General features: G+C 38.9%; 1 protein-coding gene across 2 annotated transcripts in view; it reads right to left on the reverse strand.

Moving 5' to 3' along the window:
• The window catches only part of TTC5 (tetratricopeptide repeat domain 5), a 55,779-nt gene extending 38,378 nt beyond the window's left edge, over positions 1 to 17,401 (reverse strand). The window contains exons 1-2 of one of the 2 annotated variants that reach the window (XM_053702252.1): positions 17,320 to 17,399; positions 159 to 291 (exon numbers count right to left, since the gene is read on the reverse strand). In XM_053702252.1, the coding sequence (XP_053558227.1) occupies positions 159 to 291; positions 17,320 to 17,370 (184 nt within the window). In that variant the 5' untranslated portion in view covers positions 17,371 to 17,399. Of the gene's footprint in view, positions 1 to 158; positions 292 to 17,319 lie in introns of both variants that reach the window. The other variant, XM_053702253.1, reaches the window with a different exon arrangement.
• Between the last annotated feature and the right edge of the window lie 10,514 nt (positions 17,402 to 27,915).

Raw genomic sequence — 27,915 nt, forward strand, 5'->3', positions numbered from 1 at the left:
AGCATATGGACCTCCTAGGTTTAGCTTTCAACTAAGAATACCAAGAGAGCAAAGCATAATTGGTGATAAAAGTAAATTAGAAAGTTGCTTAAAATTACATGTCCTAACTGAATCATGAAAGTTCTTTTTGGACTTTGTCCCTTTAAGCCCTCTCTTACCATCTATCTCTTCTATCTGGGAAAGGGTTTGCTCCATTTCATGTATCACATCATCCTGTTTCCTTGCAGCATCGTCCACACTGTGTGTCTCAAAATAGTGGTCTCGAAAATAATAAAGTTTGTCCACAAGTTCCTATTAATAATTAAAAAAAAAATGTTTTAATTATTAACGGAAAAAAAGAACAGTTGAGAAATGTTTTCACAAGACACAGGGCTCTGCTTATACTTACTCCAGGGCAATAAATCTACATACAGACAATTTACAGCATGGGAAAGAATCATCTACAGCTACAGTCCAATACTACAGAAGTTTGCTGTCTTACACAAATAAATAATAATAATCATAGAGAAGAACAAGTTTTTCATAAAATTCACGTGGGTAAGTTTTTATATGTTACAAATAATGATAAACATTGTTATAACCCAGCCATAATGCTTCACATTAATCTCACACAACCATGCGCTGCACGCAAGTGTACTGGGGTGAAGTTAAAAGAACAGTAAAATTAAAATGAAACTCATGACTCAGATACAGCATGTAATTTTAAACATCTATCCAATTTACTTCTATTATCGAATTAGCTTTGATTCTCATGGTATCCTTTGTTGAAGGGCATATTTAGGTAGGCTCAGTATCAACAATGCAAAGCTCTAAGCAAGCTGGTAATTGATGGCTAAACCCATACGCTTCTTGTCATTGGCTCGCCAGATGTGTTTAGATAGCTCCCAGTAGTGCACTGGTGCTCCTGACCCTACTCTTCAACAAAGCAAAATAACAAAAATAAGTAAATAGCAATATTTCATATGCTCTATATGAGTCATGAAAGAGCTGGTCCTAAGCGGAAACTGCCGTTGATACAATCAGAAGCGTTACTCACATGACTTAGCCGTGTAACTAGCGCTACTGATTGGATCAGCAGTAGTGTTTCTAAAGGGTGTTTAACTCCTTTGCGGGAGGTTAAACACATAATATTGCAGGATCGCTAGTCTTAAAATATTTAAAGGGACATTCTACACCTTAGTCTTCTTAAAGTCTTACCTTAGATTAAGCTGCAAACATCCTACTGCACCCTTTCTATATCATGCAGCAGGAACAGTAAAAAATATATTTTAAAATTAATATTGTTTCTGGCCACTTTGAAATGGCTGCCAAGCTCCACCCACTAATGACATCACGATCTGCGCTACATCAAGGCCCTCTGCTGAATAGCATTGACAGTCTGTTGAATTCAACTAGTGAGTTTTTTGTGATTGGATGCCATATGCAGGCTAGATTGTGATGTCATCAGTGGGCTGAGCTTAGCAGCCATTTCAAACTGTCCAGAAACAATATTCATTTTAAAATAACTTTTTTACTGTTCCTGCTGCATGATATAGAAAGGGTGCAGGAGGATATTTGCAGCTTAATCTAAGGTAAGACTTTAAGATGACTAAGATGTAGACTGTCCCTTTAAAGGGCCATAATAGTAGAAAAATCACATGCTCTAATTTGTTAGAGCAGGTCAATTTTGAACTATTATGGCCTTTTAAATATAAGAAACAAATGTGAAGTTTTAGTTTAGAGCCCCCTAAACTTTGGTTTCCCTTATGTCATATTTTCTATTGAGGACAATTAGGGACAGATGAAGTATACAAACAATGGGTATGTGGAATATACCAATATTAAAGTAATTTTATTTACTTAAGGGTTTAAAGAACCTGTTATGTTGCTGAATACTGCACAACCATCTTTGCCCACTTCATCTGTCCCTAAAAGTCCCCATAAAAAAAAAAAAAATGAAAAAAAAAAAATCAGATAATGGGAAGCATAGGTTTCAACGTGGTGCGCCCATTACTTTATAAAAACTTTGGGGAATAAGAAAGCCCACAATTTTCAGACTTAGGGACACTCAAGTCAAAATAAAACGTTCATGATTCAGATAGAACATGCAATTGTAACCCCTTAACGACCAACGGTGTATGGGGTACGTCCTCCAAAAAAATACAGTTAACGACGTCGTCGGTCTTTGAAAGCGATGGAAGCGATCCTGACCGCTTCCAGCCGCTTTCATGTTATTGCAGTGATGCCTCGATATCGAGGCATCCTGCAATAACACTACTTGGCCATCTGATGCAGAGAGAGCTCCTCTGTGGCCCTCTCTGCATCGGACATCGATGCCCGTGATCGTTAGTGGGTGGGAGCTGACGTGGGAGGTGGGTGGGCAGCCATCGGTGAAGTCCAGTAGTGAGAGGGTGTCAGGGTCGGGGGGGGGGAATCACTACACTATGGAACATTTTCACAAGTTAAGTGGGGGGAGAGGAATTCGGATCTAAGGGATCTGGGAGGGGGGTTAGTCTTTGGGGGGGGGGGGAGCTACACTACAGAAAAAAAAGGGAAAATAGGGCGAAAGGCAAAAAAAATAAAAATTTTATTGTAAACTGGGTACTGGCAGACAGCTCCCAGTACCCAAGATGGCGCAACTTAGGTAGAGGGAGAGGGTTAGAGAGCTGTTTGGGGGGGGGGGGGGAGTCAGGTAGGTTGGGGGCTAAGGGGGATCCTACACAGCAGAATATGGCTTAAAAAAACCCCCAAAAAAAACTTATTTTAGTACTGGCAGACTTTCTGCCAGTACTTAAGATGGCGGGGACAATTGTGGAGTGGGGGAGGAAAGAAAGCTGTTTGGGAGGGATCAGGGGGTCTGATGTGTCAGGTTGGAGGCTGATCTCTACACTAAAGCTAAAATGAACCCAGCAAGCTACCTACAAGCTCCCTAATTAACCCCTTCACTGCTAGACATAATACACGTGTGATGCGCAGCGGCATTTAGCGGCCTTCTAATTACCAAAAAGCAACACCAAAGCCATATATGTCTGCTATTTCTGAACAAAGGGGATCCCAAAGAAGCATTTACAACCATTTGTGCCATAGTTGCACAAGCTGTTTGTAAATAATTTCAGTGAGAAACCTACGGCTAGATTACGAGTCTTGCGTTAGGGTTAAAAAGCAGCGTTGAGAGGTCCCAACGCTGCTTTTTAACGCCCGCTGGTATTACGAGTCTTGAAATGACAGGCTCACCGCTCACTTTTTTAGTCCAGACTCGGAAATACCGCAAATCCACTTACGTCAATTGCGTATCCTATATTTTCAATGGGACTTGCATAGCGCCGGTATTACGAGTCTGACCAAAAGTGAGCGGTACAACCTCTCCTGTCAAGCCTGGTACTGCATTTTAAAGTCAGTAGTTAAGAGTTCTTAATTCCGATTGGCTGATAGAATTCTATCAGCCAATCGGAATTGAAGGGACGCCATCTTGGATGACGTCATTTAAAGGAACCTTCATTCTTCAGTTGGACGTCGTTTGAAGAGGATGCTCCGCGTCAGATGTCTTGAAGATGGAGCCGATCCGCGCCGGATGTATGAAGATAGAAGATGCCGTCTGGATGAAGACTTCTGCCCGCCTGGAGGACCTCTTCTGCCGGCTTCGTGGAGGACTTCGGCCCGGTTGGGTGAAGACTTCTCAAGGTAGGGTGATCTTCAAGAGGTTAGAGTTAGGTTTTTTTAAGTGGTGATTGGGTGGGTTTTAGAGTAGGGTTGGTTGTGTGGGTTGTGGGTTTTAATGTTGGGGGGGTATTTGTACTTTTTTTTTTACAGGTGAAAGAGCTGATTACTTTGGGGCAATGCCCCGCAAAAGGCCCTTTTAAGGGCTATTTGTAATTTAGTGTAGGGTAGGGCTTTTTTTTTTTTTTTTTGTTAGGGGGATTAGAGTAGGTGCAATTAGTTTAAATTCACAGTACATACGTTTATGTATTTGTGATTGGCTGATGGCTATCACATGATACAGGGGGAGTGGAAATAGATATAACTTTGCAATTTGTCAGAAAACAAATCTACTACTCATTTCAAAATGTGCTATTGCTTTGTCTTGTTATTCCAGATCTGTTGATTATGCAAATATACTGTATTTACTGGTCCTTTAAATTACAGGAAAAGGGGACAAAATTAACAATGAACATATATCACAAAACTTTTTTCCCTACAATAACATTTTATGTTACAAGTGTTTAATGTCTCTTTAAAGGAACATTCTAATATGAAAAATAATTTTTTACATTATTAGAACACACCATTCTTGCATTATTGACACAAAAGGTAACTGTATTGTAATCAGACAGGTAAAGTCTTGCAGGACACAGATGGTAACTGTCAGGTTGTACAATGGCTGTTTGATTATCTAACTGACCATGTCTTGTCTGGGAGTTGAAAAGCTTGCAGCTCCTGAGTAGTACTTTCCTACATGTTTACCCCCTTTGACCACACAGCTATTTAGGATCAGCAATGCAAATATAATGATTTAGATCAGGCATGAACGAATTTGCTCATAATCTAGGAGCCAGAAACTTTTGGCCATACATATGACATTAATAGATACAAATCAATTATTTAAATCAGATTTTATTTTATTTAAATAGGATTTTTTTTTTTTTATATAAATAAAATGCTTTTTGAGATACGTTAAAATCTAGAGGTTATTCATCCTGAAATAAGGTTTTGTGTTTAACTTTGTAGCAAGGTGATGTACAGTACATTTATGGCTGACATTTTTATTTTTTTTGGTAAATTAATTCCATTAATCCATTCTCAATTACATGCACTCTCACAGGTGTTTTTAAAATTATTTGGAGCATTTTTTTCTATCTAGAAGATATTACCACATATTCTTGGTTTTGTAGTTCTCAAAACTGTGAATTTGCATCTGCTGAATTTAACATACAAAGTTGAGAAATTATATCTTAAAGGGTAATAAGTCTATAATCAAATTTGCTTCATTCTATTTGTGTCGTTTGTTGAAGGAGCAGCAATACAATACTGGGAGATAGCTGAACTCTTAACTAAAGTGCTAAAAAGTACACTAACACCCATAAACTACCTATTAACCCCTAAACCGAGGCCCCCCCACATCGCAAACACTAAAATAAATATTTTAACCCCTAATCTGCCGAACCGGAAATCGCGCCACTATAATAAACCTATTAACCCCAAAACCGCCTTATTCCCGCATCGCACACTAGTTAAATATTTTTAACCCATAATCTGCCTGCCCTAACATCACCGACACCTACCTACATTTATTAACCCCTAATCTGCCGCCCCAACGTTGCTGCCACTATATTAAATGTATTAACCCCTAAACCTAACACCCCCTAACTTAAATACAATTTTAATAAATCTAAATAAAATTACCATTATTAACTAAATCATTCCAATTTAAAACTAAATACTTACATGTAAAATAAACCCTAAGATAGCTACAATATAACTAATAGTTACATTGTATCTATCTTAGGGTTTATTTTTATTTCACAGGCAACTTTGTATTTATTTTAACTAGGTACAATAGTTATTACATAGTTATTAACTATTTAATAACTACATAGTTAAAATAAAGACAAATTTACCTGTAAAATAAAACCTAACCTATGTTACAATTACACCTAACACTACACTATAATTAAATTAATTACCTAAACTAAATACAATAAATTACAATTTAAATTATCTAAAGTACAAAGAAAACCCCCCACTAAATTACAGAAAATAATAAAATAATTACAAGAATTTTAAACTAATTACACCTACTCTAATCCCCCTAACAAAATAAAAAAGCCCTACCCTACACTAAATTACAAATAGCCCTTAAAAGGGCCTTTTGCGGGGCATTGCCCCAAAGTAATCAGCTCTTTTACCTGTAAAAAAAAAAAGTACAAATACCCCCCCAACATTAAAACCCACAACCCACACAACCAACCCTACTCTAAAACCCACCCAATCACCACTTAAAAAAACCTAACTCTAACCTCTTGAAGATCACCCTACCTTGAGAAGTCTTCACCCAACCGGGCCGAAGTCCTCCAGACGGGCAGAAGTCTTCATCCAGACGGCATCTTCTATCTTCATCCATCCGGCGCGGATCGGCTCCATCTTCAAGACATCTGACGCGGAGCATCCTCTTCAAAATAAAAAAAAGCCCTACCCTACATTAAATTACAAATAGCCCTTAAAAGGGCCTTTTGCGGGGCATTGCCCCAAAGTAATCTGCTCTTTTACCTGTAAAAAAAAAAAGTACAAATACCCCCCCCCCAACAGTAAAACCCACCACCCACACAACCAACCCTACTCTAAAACCCACCCAATCCCCCCTTAAAAAAACCTAACTCTAACCCCTTGAAGATCACACAACCTTGAGATCCAATCAGCCAATAGGATTGAGCTGGCATTCTATTGGCTGATTGGATCAGCCAATAGAATGCAAGCTTAATCCTATTGGCTGATTGCATCAGCCAATAGGATTTTTTCTACCTTAATTCCGATTGGCTGATAGAATTCTATCAGCCAATCGGAATTGAAGGGACGCCATCTTGGATGACGTCATTTAAAGGAACCTTCATTCTTCAGTTGGACGTCGTTTGAAGAGGATGCTCCGCGTCAGATGTCTTGAAGATGGAGCCGATCCGCGCCGGATGGATGAAGATAGAAGATGCCGTCTGGATGAAGACTTCTGCCCGTCTGGAGGACCTCTTCTGCCGGCTTCGTGGAGGACTTCGGCCCGGTTGGGTGAAGACTTCTCAAGGTAGGGTGATCTTCAAGAGGTTAGAGTTAGGTTTTTTTAAGTGGTGATTGGGTGGGTTTTAGAGTAGGGTTGGTTGTGTGGGTGGTGGGTTTTAATGTTGGGGGGGTATTTGTACTTTTTTTTACAGGTAAAAGAGCTGATTACTTTGGGGCAATGCCCCGCAAAAGGCCCTTTTAAGGGCTATTTGTAATTTAGTGTAGGATAGGGCTTTTTTTATTTTGGGGGGCTTTTTTATTTTGTTAGGGGGATTAGAGTAGGTGTAATTAGTTTAAAATTCACAGTACTGTACATACGTTTATGTATTTGTGATTGGCTGATGGCTGTCACATGATACAGGGGGAGTGGAAATAGATATAACTTTGAAATTTGTCAGAAAACAAATCTACCACTCATTTCAAAATGTGCTATTGCTTTGTCTTGTTATTACAGATTTGTTGATTATGCAAATATACTGTATTTACTGGTCCTTTAAATTACAGGAAAAGGGGACAAAATTAACAATGAACATATATCACAAAACTTTTTTCCCTACAATAACATTTTATGTTACAAGTGTTTAATGTCTCTTTAAAGAGACATGTCTCTTTTAAAGAATATCTAGAAGATATTACCACATATTCTTGGTTTTGTAGTTCTCAAAACTGTGAATTTGCATCTGCTGAAATTAGCATACAAAGTTGAGAAATTATATCTTAAAGGGTAATAAGTCTATAATCAAATTTGCTTCATTCTATTTGTGTCGTTTGTTGAAGGAGCAGCAATACAATACTGGGAGATAGCTGAACACATTGGTGAGCCAATGACAAGAGGCATATATATGCCACCACTAATCAGTAGCTAGCTCCCAGTAGTGCATTGCTGTGCCTACCTAATTATCCTTTTCAAGAAAGGATAACAAAAAATGAAACAAATTTGATAACAGAAGTACATTGGAAAGTTGGTTAAACTGAATGTTATAGATCCTGGTTTCTCAACAGCCTGGCCGTGGCTCAGTACTGGGCCCTGATGGCCTTTCTGGTGGGCCACGACCTGACATGCCCCAGCTGTATGCTTCGACAGGCCTGCCGCTCGACACTTAAGGAATGCCTGGCAGGCCTGTTAGGGTGCCATTGCACATGTGCTTGTGTGCTGTACACATGTAGTGGCAGTTCAGTGGGAGGACAAAGCAGGACAAGGAGCAGATGGGACTGGACCCAGACACCACAGATAAGTAAGTGATACCAGCCCCCTGACACCAATGAAAGTATATATTTTCTTCCCCCCACTGACAATACATTTTAAAGGGACATTAAACACTTTGAGATGGTAATATAAAATTATAATTTGTGTAATATATATATATATATATATATATATATATATATATATATATATATATATATATATATAACATTTTAAATTAGGGGGAGATAAAAGGTGAGTTTAAAATCTTCCACTACGCACAAAATATAGAAAAAATAACTCATTGTGTAGTTCATTAACAAATCTAGACAGGCCCAGAGGCTTGTTTTCCCACAGAAAACCTCTGAATTACATTGTTTCCAATGCAGCAAAGGATTCTGGGTAAGATATGCAAATTAAGTACTCAATGACACACCTTTTTACTTCAGTCTGCTTTTCAGCAGGTTCCCTTTACGCCAAAGTATCGCTGTTCACACAGCTTATAAACTTAGCTAGGGTTAGTGCAGTGATTCATAACCATCCCAGGACAGACTGGATCACTGCACTAACCCTAGCTAAGTTTATACGCTGTGTGAACAGCGATACTTTGGCGTAAAGGGAACCTGCTGAAAAGCAGACTGAAGTAAAAAGGTGTGTCATTGTGTACTTAATTTGCATCTCTTACCCAGAATCCTTTGCTGCATTGGAAACAATGTAATTCAGAGGTTTTCTGTGGGAAAACAAGCATCTGGGCCTGTCTAGATTTGTTAATGAGCTACACAATTAGTTTATATATATATATATATATATATATATATATATATATATATATAAACTACAATATATTTATTTTGGCCCATTCTCCTGTAATTACATTCTGAAATTGTGAGCTTTTCAGTTCCTATTAGAAATGGAAGTGCAGAACACAAATTCTGTACAGCCATTGGCTGCACACCCTAGTTACCTATTTATAACTGTCCCTAATTGGCCAAAGCAGAGAAAGTAACCTAAGTTAAATAAATAATGGCAGCTCCCATTGTTTTTCTCAATATTTAAACAGCTAATGAAACTTAAAAAATACATCTACATGTTATACTCAGATGAATCTTTTCTTTGAATTCATCATTCTTTCTTGCATTTATTTACGGCTAGATTTAGAGTTCTGCGGCCAAAGGGGTGCGTTAGCTACGCGTGTATTTTTTTCCCCCGCACCTTTTAAATACCGCTGGTATTTAGAGTTCACAGAAGGGCTGCGTTAAGCTCCAAAAAGGGAGTGTAGAGCATAATTTACCGCCACTGCAACTCTAAATACCAGCGGTGCTTACGGACGCGGCCAGCTTCAAAAACGTGCTCGTGCACGATTCCCCCATAGGAAACAATGGGGCAGTTTGAGCTGGAAAAAAACATAACACCTGCAAAAAAGCAGCGTTCAGCTCCTATGGGGAAACACTTCCTAAGTCTGCACCTAACACCCTAACATGAACCCCGAGTCTAAACACCCCTAACCTTACACTTATTAACCCCTAATCTGCCTCCCCCGCTATCGCTGACCCCTGCATATTATTTTTAACACCTAATCTGCCGCTCCATACACCGCCGCAACCTACATTATAGCTATGTACCCCTAATCTGCTGCCCCTAACACCGCCGACCCCTATATTATATTTATTAACCCCTAATCTGCCGCCCCCAACGTCGCCGCCACCTACAATTATTAACCCCTAATCTGCCGACCGGACCTCACCGCTACTATAATAAAGTTATTAACCCCTAATCCGCCTCACTCCCGCCTCAAAAACCCTATAATAAATAGTATTAACCCCTAATCTGCCGACCGGACCTCGCCGTTACTCTATTAAATGTATTAACCCCTAAAGCTAAGTCTAACCCTAACACTAACACCCCCCTAAGTTAAATATAATTTTATTCTAACAAAATAAATTAAATCTTATTAAATAAATTATTCCTATTTAAAGCTAAATACTTACCTGTAAAATAAATCCTAATATAGCTACAATATAAATAATAATTACATTGTAGCTATTTTAGGATTAATATTTATTTTACAGGCAACTTTGTATTTATTTTAACCAGGTACAATAGCTATTAAATAGTTAATAACTATTTAATAGTTACCTAGTTAAAATAATTACAAAATTACCTGTAAAATAAATCCTAACCTAAGTTACAATTAAACCTAACACTACACTATCATTAAATAAATTAAATACAATTATCTACAAATAAATACACTAACTAAAGTACAAAAAATAAAAAAAGAACTAAGTTACAAAAAATAAAAAATATAATTTACAAACATTATAAAAAGATTGCAACAATTTTAAGCTAATTACACCTACTCTAAGCCCCCTAATAAAATAACAAACCCCCCCAAAATAAAAAAAATGCCCTACCCTATTCTACATTTAAAAGATACCAGCTCTATTACCTTACCAGCCCTTAAAAGGGCCTTTTGCGGGACATGCCCCAAAGAATTCTGCTCTTTTGCCTGTAAAATAAAAATACAACCCCCCCCAACATTAAAACCCACCACCCACATACCCCTACTCTAACCCACCGAAACCCCCCTTAAAAAAACCTAACACTACCCCCCTGAAGATCTTCCTACCTTGAGTCGTCTTCACTCAGCCGAGCCGAATTCTTCATCCAAGCGGGGGCTGAATAGGTCCATCATCCGGCTGAAGTCTTCATCCAAGCGGCGGCTGAAGAGGTCTTCCATCCGGCTGAAGTCTTCTATCAAGCGGCATCTTCAATCTTCTTTCTTCCGGCTCCATCTTCATCCCCCCGACGTGGAACATCCTTCACAACGAACTCCCGACGAATGAAGGTTCCTTTAAGGGACGTCATCCAAGATGGTGTCCCTTCAATTCCGATTGGCTGATAGAATCCTAATTAAGGTAGGAAAAATCTGATTGGCTGATTGAATCAGCCAATCAGATTCAAGTTCAATCGGATTGGCTGATCCAATCAGATTGAGCTCGCATTCTATTGGCTGTTCCGATCAGCCAATAGAATTATACTGCAGAATTATGTAACATTAAATTAAAGACAGCTTTAAAAAAATCAAAAGATTTGATAGCTTTTAACCCTCAAAGTTGCACTTACCTGGTCTTCTCTCCAGGCTCTTCTGATCATGTCTTCTTTTTCAAAAGCGGTCTGCAGGCCCGCTGACTAATCTCAGTGCGCCCGATTGCACTACTGAACTTAATGAAGCGTGCTCCCGCTACCAGACCACAATGGGAGCGCACTACATTCAGTTCAAAAAGAAGACATGATCAGAAGCGCCTGGAGAGGAGACCAGGTAAGTGCAACTTTAAGGGCTAAAATATATAAAATCATTTGATTTTTAAAGCTGTCGCTAAGAAAATGTTACATTATTCTGCACTATGTGCAAAATTATGTAATATTATTTTTTACATTTACTGTCCCTTTAAAGGGATATGAAACCCACATTTATTCTTTAAGGATTCAGATAGAGCATGCAATTTTAATCAACTTTCTAATTTACTCCTATTATAATTTTTCTTCCTTCTTTTGGTATCTTTATTTGAAAAAGCAGGAATGTAAGTTTAGGATCTGGCCCATTTTTGGTTCAGAACCTGGGTAGAGCTTGCTGATTGGTGGCTAAATGTAGCAACCAATCAAGCAAGCGCTACCCATGCTCTATCTAAATCATGAAAGAAAAAAATTGTGGGTTTCATATCCCTTTAAGAGAACAGAAGGGGCAGGCTACCCCAGTCTCTTTCCATAACTGCACATGTGCAAACAGAGTTCATGCTATATCTGCATATTAGTTTGTAATTGGTTAGCAATGGTTCTTTTGTTCTGGGGGATAGGGAAATCAGAGAAAACATAAAATAATATGCTCATTTTACAAAACAAAGCTGCATTATTCACTGCAAAAGTCTTCTCAGATATGAAGGTACATTGTTATAAAGCTTAAAATGTGTGTTTAATACCCCTTTTCATGTTGACTTTACCATCCCTTTAATCCTATTGTTCCCCTGCAATTCTATGTTCACAGAATCAACCCATTACTAAGTTTCAAGAGGCTCGATGAATATCAGATTGTTTGGAGTGGAATAGATCTGCACAAAAACCTGGGCGGAGGGTTAAAAAAACCCAAAAAAAAACCTAAGGACCCCTTCTTCCCATTAAAGGGAATCCGGAGTTTGAGCCCAGACTAGATTCCAGATTTTTTCATATTTGTTCACAAAAGGGACTTAGATAGATGATTCAATGCCTGAATAAAGAAGCAAGTTCTATCAAGCTTTTTGAACATCTAGTTCAAGAATTTGACCTGAGGAATAAAGATTTTTTTGTGTACCTTCAGGTTAGACACTTTCAGCAAAGGAGATTTGCAAAAACACTCTACTGCCCTCCTTTATAAAACGTCATAGTTCACCAAGGTAAAAAGGATATCAATTTATTATATGCTAAAGGGGCCGTTGATCTGGAGAATCTGCAACTTGCTGACTTTAATGATGCTTTCTCTAGAATTGATATACAACATTGATAACTAGGAAGGCGTTACACATGAAAATAGAGAGAAGTTTATGCTCTAGATGCCAGTCGGGGAAGCAGACCTTCTTCACTGTTTCTGGCAATGTCCTAAGGTTCAAAAATTTTGGTCTAGAATCGGATTCTGGTTGAATACATTTTTAGATACTAAAATTATCCTCAATAAATATTATATTATCTTATTATGTAACATGGGGAATATTCAGAACAGAGAACTTATTCACTCAGCTATCTTAATTGGTAGACAACTTATTCTTAAATCTTGGAAGGATAAACATAGCCCCAGCTTTCAAGTTTTTCTTCAGGAAATTAGATTTCAAATAGCAGTGGAGCAATATGAGGCTCTAACCCAACCCGGATAGTAAAATTAAGCAGTTCTTAAAGAAATGGGATAAGGTTCTCATTTCCCTTCTGATAACCTATCAACTTCAAATCCTCTATCCTATGAGACAGTCGAAAGAATTTAGCCTCCAACTGGTATCCTCCTGTGGAGTGGAAAAATATCTTGTAATATTGACAGATTAAGGGGGGGGGACGGAGATATAGGGGTGGTTTTTTTTGTTTTTTTCTCCCGTTTTGTTTTTTTGTTTTCATTATAATAGATAAAACTCCAACAATAGGTCTGTTTGGGATATTTGTTTGTATAATTATTTGGGGGTTTCAAAGCGTAACCCTTAGTTACAGATTTTGGAATGAATTTATTTGTTTATGCATTCAAGAAATATATGTCTTGATGAGTATATTTAGGACTATCCTTTTCTGTCATATATTTCTGATTTAACTCTGTCCATAGATTTGGATATATTTTCTTTGATCTGTTTTACCCCGTACTACTGTATAAACATTCCTGTTGTTGGTCAATAAAAAAAAAAAAAAACCCTAAGGACGGAGGGGTAAGCAGTGAAATGAAAGCAAAACGTATAATGATATTGTTTAAAATAAATAAAAATATTTACATTGTTATTATTTAGGCAATGAATATTTTTCTCCTTCCAATAAAGTACAGCTGAAAAGTGTAGAGTTCGAATAAATTTAGGTGTACAGGGCAGATATGTAAATATGCTGTATGCACTGTAAAAGTGTTCACTGAAACACACATACACACAGTATATATATATTACTAAAAATTCTGTAAAAATGCAAAATCGCCACTTTGCACTGCTTCCTCTATATATACTGTGTCCCTAAATGGATATACTAACTGCTTTTGAATATTTATCGGTTCTGATTTAATAAAGGGATACCATTTTGCAAAATATTTTCCTATATCTAACTGCAGATAGGATATAAGATCAACCTGTTCTATTATCATCTGGAATCTTAGTTTAGAGATAAATTTCTTAAAGTTAGGTTCTTTCTTATCTTTCCAGATTGCAAATATAATCGTCGACCACATAAGATGGCATTGCTAATTAACTTAATTTTTAAGAGTCTAGGATTTGATTCTTGGGTAAATAGAACATCATAGATCATAAGCCTTATTTTTTTGCTTGGTTACTTTAGATAACCAATAGGAAATTTTATTCCATAACCTATTGACTTTAGGACAATACCAGATACAGTGAGCAATGTCTGATTTTGGCCTATAACATCTCATACAGTGATATATAGTACTCTTGGACCGTCTGGACATCTCTTGTGGGATTAAGTAAACAGCATTAATCAATTTGATGTGTTTCGCGCCACGAGATAGAGAGCGTTGACATTCTAAATCTGGTAAAACTTTTTGTGACCTGTATCTTAGTAATATCTATACTTTTATTTTGCCAAATGCGTATTATATGATCTAGGTTTTTATCACCCACCCTGTTCAATATCCTATTGTACCAATAGGATATGGATGTATGATCGTTCTTGTATAACTTAAGACCTGCATTTATATCTTTCCAGTCTGCAGGGGGTCGCTTAACTAGAAACAGGTTCAACTCTTAATAGAAGTATTTTAGTTAAAGTGAAAGTCAATTTTAAGAAACGTAAATTATGCTATGCATTCACCAAATCTAAAACTATAGTCGCTAAGATTTTTTCTTTATAATCGTGTACAATATAAAAATATTTAGCTTTTATTTTTGGTACCTTTTGTTATGTTCATCCGCCCCCTGCTAGCTTCCTGCATTTCTAGTGTAATACGTAAGAGCGGTCCCATCTGCTGTATATGTATTGAGCCGTGCTCGCTCTCGTGCAGACAATTGTTTTGCACATGCGCAATAATACCCTCTCCACTCAGATACATATTATACAATGATCAAAAAAATGTAATATGGAATGCTTGATTAGTATCCAATACATTTTATTTTTTTCAATCGTAAATGAGAAATATTACAATTTTGATGATATGAATAAACACATGAATAGCATATAATTAAAATATAAAAGCTACATCTATTGCTCTATATGACTCACTAGTTACTGAATTTGTTTGCCGTACACTTGTATCTTCGTCCGATCGCTTTTTTTCTGAATGCTGTTATGTAAGTCAAAGGAATTCCCTTTTCATTGAGATGCGCATGCGGCTATCATGAAAGCGCATCTACACATGGAGGAAATTCTGTGATGGCCGCATGCGCATTTCAACCCGGGGGCATAGACAGAACAGTTTGAGACGCCACTGGGGGACCAATGAATTAGATCTAGAGGTATTCCTCACCGCACACCCAAAACATTTTTTTCATGCGGGCGGAGGAACGCCAAACAAGTATAGCGGCTTGAAAGGTACCAAAGTAGGATTTTAAACAAGTTTATTAAAAAAATGATGAATGAAAGTTAACTTATTTGTTTAAGTATTTTCATGAAATATATAGTGATTTGGTATAGTTTACTTTCCCTTTAATAAATGTAACCCCTTGACAGGGCTAAAACAAAGTAAAATACAAGCTACAGTGAAATAATAAAAAAACTAACACACACGCTGGAGCATTTTCTGTTTGCAGTTTTATGTTGCTTTAAATTTTGATTTTTATGCCCCTTTAAAGGGGAACAAAGGAACAATTTGAAATTCCATTAGAACAGAGCTTGAAAAATAACGAATGTCAGGGAGCCTAAAATTGGTCCTGAAAACTGCCATGACCAGAGATGCACCAAGATTTACTCCTCTGGTGAAAGTAATTAGGGCTGTTCATTGGGGGTTCTGAGCAATACTTCTACTATGTGTTTGACCCATTTGTGGGTTTAACGACAGAGGTGCAGGGTCACTAGTCTTGAAGGGACCTTAAACACTCTTAGATGGTAATATCAACGATAAACTGTATATATGCAAAAAAACTCTGCAATATACTTATATAATTTATATTGCCCCCTTTTCCTATAATTCCATTCGGAAATTGTGAGCTTTTTTGGTTCATGTTAGAAATGGAAGTGCAGAACACTGTTATATTCCACACAGCCATTGGCTGCACACTCTAGTGACCTATTTATAACTGTCCCTTGTTGGCTACAGCAGAAAAGGTAACCTAAGTTACAACATGGCAGCTCCCATTGTTTAATAGACACTAAAACTTTACACTTATTTTGTCAATATTTAAACAACTAACAAAACTTTAAAAAATACATCTACATGTTATTCTCAGACTAATCCTTTCTTTGAATGCATCATTCTATCTAACATGTATTTAGTATTTAAAGGGACACTGTAAGTAAATATTTTCTATGCCTGTTACTAACTACCCCAAATACGCTTTTTATCAATAGCATTTCATTAACATATCTCTACCGTATATCAGAAATCTTGTCTGCAAATTTAATTGTTTTCCAAACCCACTCCATGTGTATCCTTTGCTCTGTACCAATCCGTTTACAATACCTAGGTTTCAAAATGGCGCTTTAAACACAAAGTTATTGGTTTAAGTATTTTGAACACGCAGTGCTGAAAATAGTGGGCAGGATAATGTGACATCATCGGCGAATAAAAGATATAACTTTTAGAACGTTATGAAACTTCGTTTTGGAGAAAATATAGGTCAGTAGGTTTTAATTAATGTTTATTAACTTTAATATGTTAGTTGTTTAGCTTAAAAATTATAACAGAAAGTGATCCTTTAATGTCCCTTTAAAATGACATGCTGTGACAAATTAGAGCATGCAATTTTTCTAGTATAGTTGACTATAATGGTCCTATAACTATATAACTACAATTGTACATGCTTTTTACGTTTTAACAAACATGTCCTTTAAACAGAGATTGCTGTATTAAAAACGGAGGAGCCAGGAACACACTTGTTTAGGTGCCAGACAATAGTGTCACTGGTTATAGTTGTTTGCAGAGGAATGCTGTAAGTTTGACTTCCTGGATCTGTACCACAAAACAGAGGCATTATTGTGTCAAGTTACTGTAGACAAAGAAACTTGTTTATTGAGCTTTAATTATTGGAAGTATAGAAAATGTGCGCTTTCGATCTCCAAGAAAAAAAGAGAATTTGTGCCCTATATAAATGACAAACAGGTTGTTATAGCAACGGAGCAACTGAAGTGACAAAGTGCAACGGAATACGACGCAGTTTAGCAAATACAGCCAGAGATGCAACAGCCAAGGGCTTAAATATATAACTGGAGGGAACAATGTTTAGAATTGATAAATGTGCAAATATTTTACATGCGCGATATAAACAAAACAGTTACAAGAGTATCTGACTAGAGCTGCGAGGGTTTCTCATAATAAAATTATTATCGGTTGCGTTAAATTGGGAAGAATAAATAGCGTTAGCTAAATAGTCCAGGGTACAGCTGAAAAGTCAATAGTTAGTATGGTACACGCTGAGTAAAGTATAAAAACACAAAGAACCCTTTAACTACACGCACGTCACAGAGACCAACAGGAATAGTGCGAGGTCTTTAAATTACCGTGTAACGTTTACCTGCAATTTATTTCTGATCTCAGCTTCAGTTTCTGTAACCCCCTCAGCCATAGTTACAGAAGAACGAGCTCCTCCCTCTTTGTGAGATTTTTACAATATTGTGTGAGCTATGAGCATGACAAAAATTGGGCTTCCTGTCACAGAGACGCCTAGCGGCTGGGTGGAGTTACAGCAGGCAGTGTTGGCAGCATAGGAAAACCTATTACCCTTCAATGCACTCACATATGTCAATGATGTACAGTATGTTACAGGCAAAATGGGAAACTCGTATATTGTATACAATGCCTAGCACATTTTGGAAAAGTATAAAATGAGCTTTTTCGTCTGACCTTATATATTCACCTAGGGATTTCATAGAATATTAGGGACACGCTTAGCATTTGTGTAGCCATGGGCAAGACACATTTGTGGGACGCCACATCCCTGAACTCATTCCCCTCCCCCCTGTATGGCCCACCCCTGTCCCAACATTCAGTGTTACCTTTATAAAGAATAACAGTATATATATTACACCTCAGTCCTGATACCATACACACGTCTTCATAAACAAAATACAGGATAAACATTGCACCTTCTCATACAAAGTGCAGGGCCCTGGGAGGTGCCCCTCTCGCCCTGCGCAAAGTAAAGTATAAAGGCTGTGACACACTGCAAGCAGAGCGACGCGCAGCATGTAGATGCAGCTGTGCGCGCTCAGTGTGTCTTGCCTTTTCATCTCTGAGCACTCTGCTGCGTCAGGTCGCGTAGCTAAGCGCTCAGAGATGAAATATTTGAACTTCAGAAGCGATGCGACGCGGAGCGAAGCAGCTGCTTTGCCTCGCGCCGCATCGCTTGCAGTGTGTCACAGCCTTAAAGGCTGTGACACACTGCAAGCAGAGCGACGCGCAGCGTGTACATGCAGCTGTGTGCGCTCAGTGTGTCCTGCCTTTTCATCTCTGAGCACTCTGCTGCGTCAGGGCGCGTAGCTGAGCGCTCAGAGATGAAATATTTGAACTTCAGAAGCGATGCGACGCGGAGCGAAGCAGCTGCTTCGCCTCGCGCCGCATCGCTTGCAGTGTGTCACGGGCTTAAAGGCTGTGACACACTGCAAGCGGAGCGGTGCGCAGCGTGTAGATGCAGCTGGGTGCGCTCAGTGTGTCCTGCCTTTTCATCTCTGAGCACTCTGCTGCGTCAGGTCGCGTAGCTAAGCGCTTAGAGATGAAATATTTGAACTTCAGAAGCGATGCGACGCGGAGCGAAGCAGCTGCTTTGCCTCGCGCTGCATCGCTTGCAGTGTGTCACAGCCTTAAAGGCTGTGACACACTGCAAGCGGAGCGGTGCGCAGCGTGTAGATGCAGCTGTGCGCGCTCAGTGTGTCCTGCCTTTTCATCTCTGAGCACTCTGCTGCGTCAGGTCGCGTAGCTGTGCGCTCAGAGATGAAATAATTGAACTTTAGAAGCGATGCGACGCGGTGCGAAGCAGCTGCATCGCCTCGCACCGCATCGCTTGCCGTGTGTCACAGTCTTAATAGAAGACTACGGATGGGAGGGGGCTTTATGAACAAATACAAATGTGAAACCAAAACACATTGCAAATACGGTAAATAGAAACACAGATGAGAAGATGTCATAAAAGAATTTGTATCTGACACCTAAACTAAAGAAAAATCTTCTGATGAACATTGTATCATTTCAATCTTCTCAGATGAGAACATTTTATTAACAAAACCTAAACTCAACAAAAATATTCTAATGAACATCACATCATTTTACACTTCTTTTTATTACACTGGTCTGAACTTGAATGTCATTTTACACAGATGATAAAATTGTATTAATGAATTGTTATCAGAAACCTACCAAATTGTTTTAACAAATTGAAACATTTTATTAACAAAAGCTCAACAAACTAAACAAAACTATTCTGATGAATATTGCATCATTATAGACTTCCATGTATTGCAGCAGTCTGAACTTGAATGACATTTTAAACAGATGAGAAAATTGAAAGGGTTTTCACCTAAGATCACCACTAATTGTCATTTTATTGTTGTGATAGTTAAAGGGACACTGAACCCAAATGCTTTCTTTCATGATTCAGATAGAGCATGCAATTTTAAGCAACTTTCTAATTTACTCCTATTATCAATTTTTCTTCGTTCACGTGCAATCTTTATTTGAAAAAGAAGGCATCTAAGCTTCTTTTTTGTTTCAGAACTGTGGACAGCACTTTTTTTATTGGTGGATGAATTTATCCACCAATCAGCCAGAATAACCCAGGTTATTCACCAAAAATGGTCCGGTGTTCTGTGAAGGGACCGAACTTTGTAAAAGAGCGAACCATGTCACTTCCTGTGACGTTTCATCAGCTGATTCACTCATTTTGCCCCTAATGCACATGCGTGCCGGCGTCATCACATACCTGGACGCATACGTCACGGTGAAACTATTTACACTTGTGAAATTCTGAAACCATTGTATAGCGCATGCGTGGGCTTTTCTATCAGAAATGGGGGTGTTTTATGGAACAATGTTTATTCAACACTGTATTATGTTTATTCAACACTGTATGTGAATTATGGTGTGAAATCGAAATAAATGCATACTTATTTAAACATATTTATTTATATATAACCTCAAACACCTACAAACAAGAAGGCGTGCATTCTAAGCACTTCACTTTATGCTATCGCCACTGCATGTTGTATTTTAAAATAAACATAAAGTGAAGGGCTTTGAATGCACGCCTTCTTGTTTGTAGGCATTTGAGGTTATATACAAATAAATATGTTTAAATAAGTATGCATTTATTTCGGTTTCACACCATAATTCACATACACTGTTGAATAAACATCGTTCCATAAAACACCCCCATTTGTGATAGAAAAGCCCACGCATGCGCTATACAATGGTTTCAGAATTTCACAAGTGTAAATAGTTTCACTGTGACGTATGCGGCCAGGTATGTGATGACGCTGGCACGCATGCGCATTAGGGGCAAAATGAGTGAATCAGCTGATGAAACGTCACAGGAAGTGACATGGTTCGCTCTTTTACAAAGTTCGGTCCCTTCACAGAACACCGGCATCTAAACTTACATTCTTGCATTTCAAATAAAGATACCAAGAGAAGGAAGAAAATTTGATAATAGTAGTAAATTAGAAAGTTGCTTAAAATTGCATGCTCTATCTGAATCACGAAAGAAAAAAAATTGGGTTCAGTGTCCCTTTAAAGGGGCCTTGTACTGTATTCAAAATGTAATTCCTGGTAAATGAATTGATGAAAATTAAACAATATAGCAATATACAGGCATTATTTTTGCAAGCTCAATTGTTGGGCTCCTAAATGATGCAATAAAATCTGTCAAAATAAGTTTCATTTGCAGGATAAATTGCTGAACTATGAATGAGGCAAATTCTGTGGCAAAATCTATTTGATTTACTTGGTAGTGTCACACATTGCCTAAAACGAACTTGATATTCTACAGAATGCCTAGGAAATGTGTACAGATAATTTTATTTGATACTTTGCCTGGACATTTTAGGCATTCTATACAATACCTGAGTTTCATACTTTGCCTGTAACATATACACACAGGGTAATATTTACATGCATACAAAGGCATATTTTCTAATTCATTGGGGTACATCTAATAGGGATCTTCATTCATATATGTTACTTATGTTCTTATGATGCAGTATTTTGTACACTTAGCAAACACTGTTTGATTTTCGGCACCTAAAGTCTCATAAAATCTGTACAAGTGTTACCAGTCTGAGTTCCTGGAAGGTAAAATCTGATCCTTAGATCAATAGTCTGAGTCTCTAAAAAAACAACCCCACCTTGGGATCCTGTGGTCTTACTGGTTATGATGTGGGAGGAGGTTGGCTCACCTCTTATCCGGTGCATAGGAAGTCGGCCCACAGGAGATTCTCACTAGGCGCAGCTACCTTTACAGGCTGTCATTGTACGGCGGCGACCGTATGAAGAGGACGCTCTGCGCCAGATGTTTTCAAGAATGGACCCGCTCAGCGCTGCCGGGATGAAGATAGAAGATGCCGCCTGAATGAAGATAGAAGACGCCACCTGGATGGATGAAGACCTCGCCACATGGATGTCTGGACTTCAAAAACTGTAAGTGGATCGTCGGGGGTTAGTGTTAGGTTTTTTAAACTTTTTTTAGGTGGGGTTTTTTTTTAGATTAGGGTTTGGACTATCTTAAAAGAGATAAATGCCCTTTTCAGGGCAATGAAAAAGAGCTGAATGCCCTTTTAAGGGCAATGCCCATACAAATGCCATTTTCAGGGCAATGGGTAGGTTAGGTTTTTGTTAGACTTAGGTTTTTTATTTTGGGGGTCTTTGTATTTTTTTACAGGGAACAGAGCTGATTTCTTTAGGGCAATGCCCTACAAAAGGCCCTTGTCGGGGTATCTGTGAATGTCAGTAGACAATACATATATATATAATAAGATAAAATAAGTATGCAAAAGAGTTCAGAAAGAAAATTAACTATAAACACTACAGGGGTCGAAAAGGGATCAATCTGCCTGCGAGAACACCAACCCATGATGCCCAGGCTGAAGCGTAACATTTTCTGGTGCTAGGGGCCCAAGATTCTCGAAGGAGAAGCTGAGCGTCTCTAGAAAGGCCCTCTGAAGACCAGAATCCCCTGAAATCTGCCAAACTAGAAGGGGAAGGTGCCCTTGGAGAATGAGGATCGCCTCTCGAGTCTGAGAGGAGGTCGGGCCGTCTGGGAAGAAGAAGAGGCGAAGACACAACCATCTCCAGAAGGAGAGGAAACCAAGGTTGCATCGGCCAAAAGGGGGTAATCAATGTCAGGGAACATTTGAACCTCCTGACCATCCAGAGAGTCCTTGTGATGAGAGTGAAGGGGGGGGATTCGGGGAATGCAAAAGCCACGAAATAAGGCCAAGTCTGAAGGAATGCATCTGAGGCCTCACTCCAGGGGTCCGGAAGCCAGCTGAAATAGCGAGGTAACTGGTGGTTGGTGCGGCAGGCAAAAAGGTCCACCAAAAAGGGGCCAAAGGACTTCTGAATTTTCAGAAAAATAGGGGAAGAAGACGCCAATCACTGGAGTCTCTACAAAAACAAGAGAACCAGTATGCGACAGAATTGGAATTTCCAGGAATATACTGGGCCTGGAGAGAGATGTTGCAGGAGGTACCGAACCTGAAAAGCTCTGAGGCAAGATATGAAAGCATCTTGGATTTCGTACCTCCCAGCCGGTTGATGTATTGGACCGCTGAGATGATGTCCATATGGAGGAGGATACAGAAATCCGTAAAGTGTTTGGAGAAAGAGCGAATGGCAAAAGAGCCCGCCCGAAGCTCCAAGCAGTTGATGTGAAATGTCTCTTCCTGAGGCGTCTAAGACCCCCCCTGTCGCATAAGACCCGAAGGCTGCTCCCCAGCCTAGGAGATTGGTATCCGAAAAGAACACAAAGTCCGACGAGGATCCGAAAATAGCCTTGTCGTTCCAGGATTCCATGTGCAGGAACCACCAGGACATCTCTGCACGAACTTCCTCGTTCAAGAAAATAATTTGATGGTAAGACCAGCATTCCCTGAAAGTTTGAATCTTCATTCTCTGCATGGCCTGGTAGTGAAGGGGATCTCAAATCTCTAATTTGATCTTGTCGATTTTCTCTTGAGGGAGCAGGAGATGACCTGAAGAGGAAACTCTACCTTTTGAGAGGGGATCAAGGCCGACTTCTGGGTGTTGATAACGAATTCTAGCCCTTGAAGAAGGAAAGTGGTAGTGTCTAAGTGATGAAGGAGGGAAGGTCGATCTTCTGCCATGAGGAGAATTTCGTCCAGATAAATGATAAGGCGAATGCCTTTGCCTCTGAGGGAGGCTATCACGGGTTTCAAAAGTTTGGTGAAACACCAGGGGATGAACTGAGGCCGAAAGGAAGGCAAGTAAATTGGTGTGCAAATCAATCTCCAATACGGAGAAGGTCTCTGAGCATGTGAATACCTTCCATTTTAAAATGGCGGTACACCACAAAGTAATTTAATTCTCTTAGGTTGATGACAGGGCGGAAGCCACCTGTCTTCTTCCTGACCAGGAAAAGGTTGCTGAAAAATCCCTTCTCCGGATCCGAAACTTCTTCTATAGCTCCTTTGAGAAGAAGGGACTGAACCTCTGAACGAATAAGGTCTGCACCAGTATTTGAAAGATTCAGAGGTCTTGGAAAGTATCTCTCGAAGGGAGGGCAGATGAAATCTAGTTTGAAGCCCCTTGCTGTTTGAGCAATCCATGGGTCCTGAGAAATCATATCCCACGCATGGGAAAAAAGGGACCTGGTGGCAGAGCTGGTCTGGGAAGGGCTGGTCTGGTCCCGATTGCTCATGCTCACGGAGGGAAGAGAGTTCTCTGAGGGTAAGCGGGGTCCTGTTGGAAGGCGACTGCTTGACTTTGCTGCACTATGAATTGTTGACGGCTGGGCAGACGACCCCTGAATCTGCCGGCCCTGCCAAAAACCCGATTAGAGGGGTTGAAGGCCTGTATCTTGTCTATGGAAGTAAAAGTGCAGACATAATGTCTCATGATCTCCAAAAAAGGTTCTCCAAAAAGAAGGCCTTTGGCCGAAGAACCTGCTTCCTCAACCGCAAGGACTGCCAGCCTAGAGTTAATCCTCAATAGGGTCGATCTCCTGTGCTCACTAGATATGGCCACATTGCCAAAGAAGCAGTACGCCTGAAAAGCCCATTCACGGATGGCGAAAGGATCCAAAGAAGAGCCAGACAAAGGGCCTCGTCAGCAAGGTGTAATATCTGGGCCAAAGGTCCCGAGATGTCCAGAAGTTTGTCCTGAACTCCCCTAAGAGCCTTGTCTATGCCCTTCCTGGGATGCTTTCCCTTCCTAGTGAGGAATGTGGCTAGTTTGGCTTCAAATTCAGGAGTTACAGATTCCCTACCAGGGAGGGAAGGTCTACGACTTTTCACCCGCAACTTATTGCAATCCTCACGATCAAGGGGTTTGCAGAGTGATTTTTGTAAAAAAACGGGAAAGAATGTGATTTCCAGTGGAGTTTACGCGAAACTGGAGGGTCGGAATTTGATGATGAAGATTCCTCTAAGTGAGGGGCGGGGTTGGGTGGGCTCTAAGACCTTCTCAAGAGGGGAAGAAGGAAAATTCTGTTTGAGGGCAAGAGCTATGGCCGAATTGATGTATGCAAATAAGTCCTCCTTAGATTGTGAAGTGGACGGGGAAGGGTCATTGACAGAGTCGGCAGACTCCATAGTAAAGCAAAGGAAAAAATATATATTTTATCTAAATGAAGAAAGAAAATAAAAATATATATATTTTTTACATATAAACAAATACCAAAAAATAAAATAAAAAATAAAAAGTTTTATTTTATTAAAGAGGAGAGGCAGGATTTGAACCCTGGTCTCTCAGCTTCCATACAGAAAATAATCAAATAAAGTTTATCAAAATCCAGAATAAAATATTTTGTAATGAGGCCCCATTACGAAAAAAGAAAAAAACTAAATAACACCTCATAAAACTATAATCCTAAAATTAATACCAAAAAAATTGTTACGGAAGAGATAAACTCTTTTAGGAAGAAGATGATTATATTATATGCAGGTGCAATCAACATTTCCTGATAAAGGCAGGAAGGAATTTGGGGAGGGCCTGTGAAGGCCTAAGGCGCCAAAAGTTTATATACTACCGCTACACTACCGATCCGGTATCGCTCCAAGCCGCGGATCACACATCCGACCGAATTGTGATAATTGCTGGTCAGATGCGTGTCCGCGAAGCTCCGAGCGACACCGGATCAGACCTCCAACAGGAGAGGCCACGGGCAAGTCACGTGATGACCGCAATGCAGTCCGGTGACTGGGATGGAGCAGTCGGATGGTAAGAGAGGCTGCTCCGATACGCGGCAAGCAATTCGTAAGCTGAAGGACAAAAATACAGAAAACCAACGATACTTGCTTAAAATATAGCTAACCTAATGACAATATTAAGTTAAAGCTTAACTTATACTAAAAGAACATTTTTGCTATAAAAGTGGGATAAAATATATAAGACATTCAATATTAGAAATGATATGAAATTAGTGAAAGTCTGCAGAAAATAATAGTATACTTAGAAAATAAACTTTTAAAATTAGAAAAATAAAATAAGAGAAAGAACCATATGTGACCTGCTGTCTTAGAAGCAGCAAAGAAAAGAGGAAGGACTTAATTTGTTCTGTACAGTTTATTACTCTGCTGTATTCTGATTGGTTGTATATTGGTTGCTATGTTATTTTTTCTTTCTATATGGTTTTCTTTGCTTCTGTTTGAATCAGTAAAGAATTATGCAAAATATGAAGCCTCCTGTCTTGCTATAAAATCTTATCATATTGCATTACACTTCTCCCAATAAGCTAATTCATAATGCCACCTGGCTAAACATTTGGATACTGACAGTAATAGTAGTGTTATAGGACAGGGCAGTTAGATTTAATTTAGGGTGGAAATTGCAGTGGCAGTTTGACTTAATGTGGAGGATCATTTATTTTCTTCATTCTACCTACAAGCTGTTGTGTTACAGTTAAAGGGACACTGAATCCAATTTTTTTTCTTTTGTGATTCAGATAGAGCATGACATTTTAAGCAACTTTCTAATTTACTCCTATTATCAAATTTTCTTCATTCTCTTGGTATCTTTATTTGAAATGCAAGAATGTAAGTTTAGATGCCGGCCCATTTTTTGTGAACAACCTGGGTTGTCCTTGCTGATTGGTGGATAAATTCATCCACCAATAAAAAAAGTGCTGTCCAGAGTACTGAACCAAAAAAAAAGCTTAGATGCCTTCTTTTTCAAAAAAAGATAGCACGAGAACGAAGAAAAATTGATAATAGGAGTAAATTAGAAAGTTGCTTAAAATCGCATGATCTATCTGAATCACAAAATAAATAATTTGGGTTCAGTGTCCCTTTAACAACTGTTAACTCTCCAAAACTGAGCTCCTTATTTTCCACCTTCTTCCAAAATCTCCACCCCCCTTGTCTCTATAACGGTTGATAACTCCATCACTACCCCAACCTCACATGCCCAATGTCTTGGGGTCACACTTGACTCAGATCTTTCTTTCACTCCTCACATTCAGTCCTTGGCTAAAGCCTGCCTCTTCCACCTTAAAAACATTGCTAAAATTATACATTTCCTTACACAAGACACAACTAAGATTTTAATCCACTCTCTTATCCTTTACCGCCTTGACTACTGCAACTCCATCCTCTCTGGTCTCCCTAGCTGCCGCTTAGCTCCTTTACAATCCATAATGAATGGCTCTGCCAGGCTCATCTTCCTTATAAGTCGCTCTTCATCTGCCAATCCCTTCACTGGCTTCCTCTTGCCTCCAGGATTAAAAACAAAATTCTCACTCTGACACACAAAGCCCTCAATTGCATTGCTCCCCCCTACATCTCAAACCTTGTCTCCAGATACTCTCCTTCCCATCCCCTTCGCTCTGCTCATGATCTCCTACTCTCCTCCACTCTTGTTACCTCCTCACATTCCCGTTTACAAGATTTCTCCAGACTGGCTCCCATCTTATGGAACTCTCTGCCTCGCTCCACAAGACTCTCTCCTAGTTTTAAAAGCTTTAAGTGCTCCCTGAAGACTCTACTATTTAGGGACGCATACAACCTACACTAACCTTCCTATATCCACTGCTATCCCCTTAAACCCCATAGCATGTAAGCCTATGAGCCCAGCTGTTTGTAGTTCACCTTCATAAGAGCCGACTACAACAGTGCAACTCTCGGCAGGACCCTCTACCCAATTGATCCCTGTAATTGTTTTTTATATACCACCTATGTTCATAGCGCTGCGGAACCTGTTGGCGCTCTACAAATACCTGACAATAATAATAAAAATAACTGTTGTAGGGTAGCTTCTACATGTCACTATCTCAAAGGGGTTTGCAGTATCATGGTGGCCTGTCCAACATAATAGCAACAGATATTAGATAATGTCACTGGTTATGTTATACTGGTTACAATAACAAACATTATATTTGTAGCTAGAAAGTTTTTGCAACTTGATTGTGATGGACAGTCACTTTATATACACAGGGCTGTTGCTATACTGTAACTCTATCACGGCCATTATGTTGCTCAAGCAGGATCTGTGGTCCTGTCAAAGTAGTGCTATCTTAACAGACAATATAATAAAGAAAGGTTTTGGAATGAGCAAAAACTACATAAATCAGTGTGTGATAATGAATGATATTTTTTTATTACACACAGAGACTCTAATCTGAATCTGAGATTTTCATGCTTAAGGCCTACATCCATTTATAACACGTTTATTTTAATGAAACATGCTTTGTAAACCACAACACTTTATTTGGCATCAGCATTTTTAGAACATTTTATTAGAAATATATTATATAGCATAATTAACCATTATGCAGATTTAAATTAGTATAACATATTTGACTATTTAAATATTTAACATTGAAACATAAGCACATTTTTTCAAAGTTCTAAAAAAATAACCGTATTACTTAGTTAAATAACTCTCAAAATATTGATGAGATTTAATATGGTGTAGTCTGCTGCCAGAAGTTTTTACAATAAATGTCAGT

The sequence above is a fragment of the Bombina bombina genome, chromosome 2 (assembly GCF_027579735.1).
Source record: "Bombina bombina isolate aBomBom1 chromosome 2, aBomBom1.pri, whole genome shotgun sequence".
Classification (NCBI taxonomy): Eukaryota; Metazoa; Chordata; class Amphibia; order Anura; family Bombinatoridae; genus Bombina; species Bombina bombina.